The sequence below is a fragment of the Arachis duranensis genome, chromosome 9, assembly GCF_000817695.3.
Source record: "Arachis duranensis cultivar V14167 chromosome 9, aradu.V14167.gnm2.J7QH, whole genome shotgun sequence".
Lineage (NCBI taxonomy): Eukaryota > Viridiplantae > Streptophyta > Magnoliopsida > Fabales > Fabaceae > Arachis > Arachis duranensis.
The window spans coordinates 18,997,224-19,001,655 of record NC_029780.3 but is presented as its reverse complement, the minus strand read 5'-3'; the positions used below and the strand labels follow the sequence as shown (position 1 = coordinate 19,001,655).

The following is a 4,432-nucleotide window of genomic DNA, read 5'->3' as shown; positions in this document are numbered from 1 at the left end:
GAGGTTTGATGTTGTTGCCGACCCTGGACCATCGCATTTGTTTCTCGAGTGGTGGAGTCAGCATGGAAAGAGGTTCTTGTCTCCGGATATGCAGTTGGGGGATCCGAGAGCCGTTCCTATTCCAGTTGAGGCCTCACAGCGAGGTGCCGGGCGAGTTCTTGACATGGATCGTCCTGAGGACGTGTTTGACAGACGCAGGGTTGAGAGGAGAGCTCATGTGGGCACACGACGGAGCCAGCGTGAGTGGAGGTGGCTTGATGCGGCTCTAGACGATGATGACCATGCTGGTGCGGCTAGAGGCGGACGAGGTGGCCAGGGAGGGAGACGGAGAGGGCGTCGTGCCGACGACGATGACGACGATCAGCATGGTCCGGTGAGCGGGGATGGTGCAGGGGCTGTTGCAGTTGGTGGTGTTAGTACCCACGATGGCGGACATGGAGGAGAGTGGTATGGGTAAGGTATGGGTGATGGGGCTGAGCCTGGTGACACTGGACTTGGGCATGTGTCTCTTAGGGATTACTTCGTTGGTGTACCCGCCCATGACCAGCCTTAGTAGGAGGGTACCCCTTGGGTTATTCCGGGATCACAATGGTCAGATTTCCTTGGCTCAGATACACTTGATGCGGACTTCGGGGGTCCACAGTTTCTAGCGGATATTACCGCCATCATGCAGGAGGATGTGCCGGCCCGGAGACGTGGTGAGACCTCAGGCACTCAGGCACCTTTAGACGTTGATTTGAACAAGCCTCCTACGGCATCTGTTGGTGATCATTTTGGTTTGGGAAGCACCCCACCATCCGCCTATGCTGCTGCATCAGAGTCTGTTGCTGGGCCATCTGCGGCAGCCTCCCATTTTACGCCACCTGCATAGCCTGGCCCTGTGAGGATGCGGATGATATCGAGGATGAGGAGCCGTTTATCCGCAGAGGTCAGCGGGCACGGGTACCCCGTCGTTGCGGTACGGGCTCGCATCTGTTTAGATGAGTCATGTATCATGTATTTTGTTCCGTAGGGTTTATTCATGTATCACAGACATTGTACTTTTGTTGTTATTTTAGAGCAGTTTTCCTTTGTTGTTTGTTCATGGAATTGTAGTTTGAAAACGGGTGTTTATCGGATTTATCAGTGAGTATATATAATCATTGCATCATATAACAGTCTAATATGTTCATTTATTTATTAAATTTTGCATTTAGGGTACTTGTAGCAAGACTCAAAGTAATACACAACATATTCATTACTTAACGCATCATGCTGAATACATTAAAGTAAAAACATCATTGGCATAAAACTTAACTAAAATAAGTACTACTGCTAAGAACATGGCTACTAATGGCCCCCAGTGTGAGACGATCCACCCAACTGTGGGCAACTCCGACGTGTGTGTCCGGGTTGGCAACATAGGCCACATCTCTTTGGACGGTTTGGATTTGCCTCGTCCATATTTGTTCATATCCTGGTGGACCTCGGACGACTCTCTCTCGCATGCCTCTTGTCAGGGTCCGGTATCACAGTGGGCCCGTCGTATGGTGGCCAGAAACCCTCTGGAATCAGAGGGGTGAATCCCATCCGATACACACTGAATACCGAACTAATCCTATACACGCTATGAACATAAGTGGTCCAGTTTACCCGTGAGTAGGCACAACATGCAAGTGCGTGCGGACATGGGAAATGAAGCGCTTGGAAGTACCCGCAGTCACATGTCTGAGCGGCAAACGATACTCTGTAGCTACCCAATGAGAAGGAACTAGTCGGAGTGGTTTCGACAGCGGTGAACTCGGAATTATCCCTGTCATACAAAATCACCGTGAAGCACCTCGCCGTCTTCAAGTTGGCCTCAATACACTTGGCCAAGTGTTGACTGAATTGTTGTCCGGTTCCCATCTGGGCCTCAGCCTCTCTCCCCTTGCAAACAAAAAGTTCTGCAAGCCTTCCATATGTTGCCTTCACCAGTGAGGATACAGGTAGGTTTCTGACACCCTTCAGAATTGAGTTCACACACTCAGAGATATTCATCGTCATGTGACCGAATCTCCGACCCTCGTCACGATGTTAAGTCCACAAGGAATAATCAACCCGGTTTGCCCACTCACACATCGCCGGGTCTTCAGACCGCAGAATATCAAACTAGTAATCAAACTCAACCTCGGTCTTGGCATACGCCGCATTCACAAGAAGCCTCTGTGCGTCTTTGCCCTTGAAGGTAAGGGCAAAGTTGGCAACTACGTGTCGAATGCAGAATGCACGGTATGCAGATGGAGGTAACCAACCTCCGTCAGGAGCCTCAAGCGCAGCCTTGATGCCGTTATGCCTGTCCGATATAACTAGCAGACCCAGCTGCGGTGTCACGTGCTGACGAAGGTGGGAGAGAAAGAATGCCCAAGACTCAGCATTCTCACCCTCTACTAGTGCGAATGCAACAGGTAGAATGTTGGAGTTCCCGTCTTGTGCAATTGCGATGAGCAACATTCCCCCGTACTTGCCATACAGATGGGTGCCGTCAATGCTGACTAGCGGCTTGCAATGACGGAATACCTCGATGCACGGTGGAAACGTCCAGAAAAGTCTGTGAAAATAAGCTTGAGACTCGTCTACCTGTCCTCCAACTCGAACGGGGCTAGTCCTTAGGACTGCAACAGTACCAGGCATCGTCAACTGGACTCCTAACACCCACCTAGGCAGCTCGTTGTATGACTCATCCCAGTCACCGTAGATGAGGGCAACAGCCTTCTGCATCGCCATCCAGACCCTCCTGTAAGTCGGCCTAAACCCAAAGTGTGCTGCCGTGGCATTCAGGAGCACCTTGATGCTGACGGATGCATCCGCCCTAACCATTGGCATAATGAACGCAGATATGACATGGTAATCCAAACTTCTGTGGTCACTCGAGATGGAGGTGGCAAGACAAGTATGAGGTCCATTGTATCGTTTGACCTCCCAAATGCCCTTGCGCTGCCGGAGACTCAGTCGAATCAACCATGTGCACCCATTCCCAAACTCAGAACACTTGCCCACATACGGGCGATAATCAGACTCGACTACCTTGTACTGTACCCCTCGCCGGATGCTGTAAGTCTTCACACTTAACAGGGCCTGATCTTTATCCTGAAATTACTGACCGACCTGGAACTCTGTCAGGCCAGCAGTCCCTTTCGCATCTCTAGCTCCAAATCCAACAGAGTGCCCAGAAACCCCCTCCTGTCTCATGGCATCCAAGTCCAAAGACGAAAAATGAGGTGGATACTGCTGTGTGCCAGAGCTAGAACCACCTATCGCCAATGCAGGCTCACTCGCTCCAATATCATCGCCGCTGTCATCGTCAATCATATCCGGCTCGACGTCATCCTCCTCTGCATCACCCAACAATCCGTCTCCAACGCCAACCAGTGCAACGCCCAGTAAAGCGTCAGGCAGATTCTCCCTTGAACCAACCTCGTCGCCTACGCTGCCGTTGAGATCAACAGCAAAAGACGGGGAGGCGACAGGTTGGACCACTGGCTGGTACACAGGGACGGAGGAAGAACCAAGGGCAAGCCGAGAACTAGAACCGGCTGCCGTGGCTAAAGTGGTGGTATTCCAGTTCGAACCCCCTGAGCTGGATACCACATCAACCAGCTTTGCCAACAACTCTGGTGTCCTCACCTCCGGAAACTGCCGCCGACAAAGATACATTACTTGCAAGTCCTCGTCACAACTGATTGTGAAACAATCATACTTCACGGTATCCTGGAGGACCGTTACTGGAATGCGATAGTAAAACTTCTTAACCCGCTTCGCACCTTCCTGACCAAGTTTCATCAGCACAGATCTAACTAGGTCATCATAGCTCGTCGAAGGACTCACGACAATACAGAGAGGATCCTTATCTGTGAATTTCACACCGGAACGAGTTTTCCTCTTAATGGATCCTCTGTGGTGAACCAAAACAACAAAACTCTCCTCACTAGCACTACAAGAAAATGAAACATTTGTAACAAAAATTTTGTATCAAATTTAAAATTGTTACAAAAAAATGATTTTTTGTAACAATAATTAGTGATTGTTACAGAAGAATAATGTTTTGTAACAACATTACAAGTTGATACAAAACATGCCAATATTTTGTAACAACTTGATTTTTTTTGTTACAAATTATGTTAGTTTTTGTAACGAACTGTTGTTTTGTTACAAAATATTATAATATTTTGTAACAAAGAATAAAGTAGTTGCAAAAATTTGAAATATTTTGTAACAAAATATCTTTTTGTTTCAAAAACTTCAATTATTTTGTGACAAAAAATTAATTTGTCACAAAATTTAATATTGTTTGTAACAAGTTACTTATTTGTCACAAAATGTAAGTATATTTTATAATAAAAAATTATTTCAAAATGTTAAACACTTTGTGAGTAAAAAAATGTTTATATAATTCTTTTTAGAATAATTTTTT

General features: G+C 47.5%; 1 protein-coding gene across 1 annotated transcript in view; it reads right to left on the bottom strand.

Annotated features, from left to right (window-relative positions):
* Positions 1–2,130: 2,130 nt before the first annotated feature.
* LOC107464994 (uncharacterized) overlaps positions 2,131–4,432 on the bottom strand; it is a 3,794-nt gene continuing 1,492 nt past the window's right edge. Inside the window, exons 2-3 of the mRNA XM_016083961.1 lie at positions 3,127–3,952; positions 2,131–3,078 (exon numbers count right to left, since the gene is read on the bottom strand). Of these exons, the coding sequence (XP_015939447.1) occupies positions 2,131–3,078; positions 3,127–3,952 (1,774 nt within the window). The remainder of the gene's footprint in view (positions 3,079–3,126; positions 3,953–4,432) is intronic.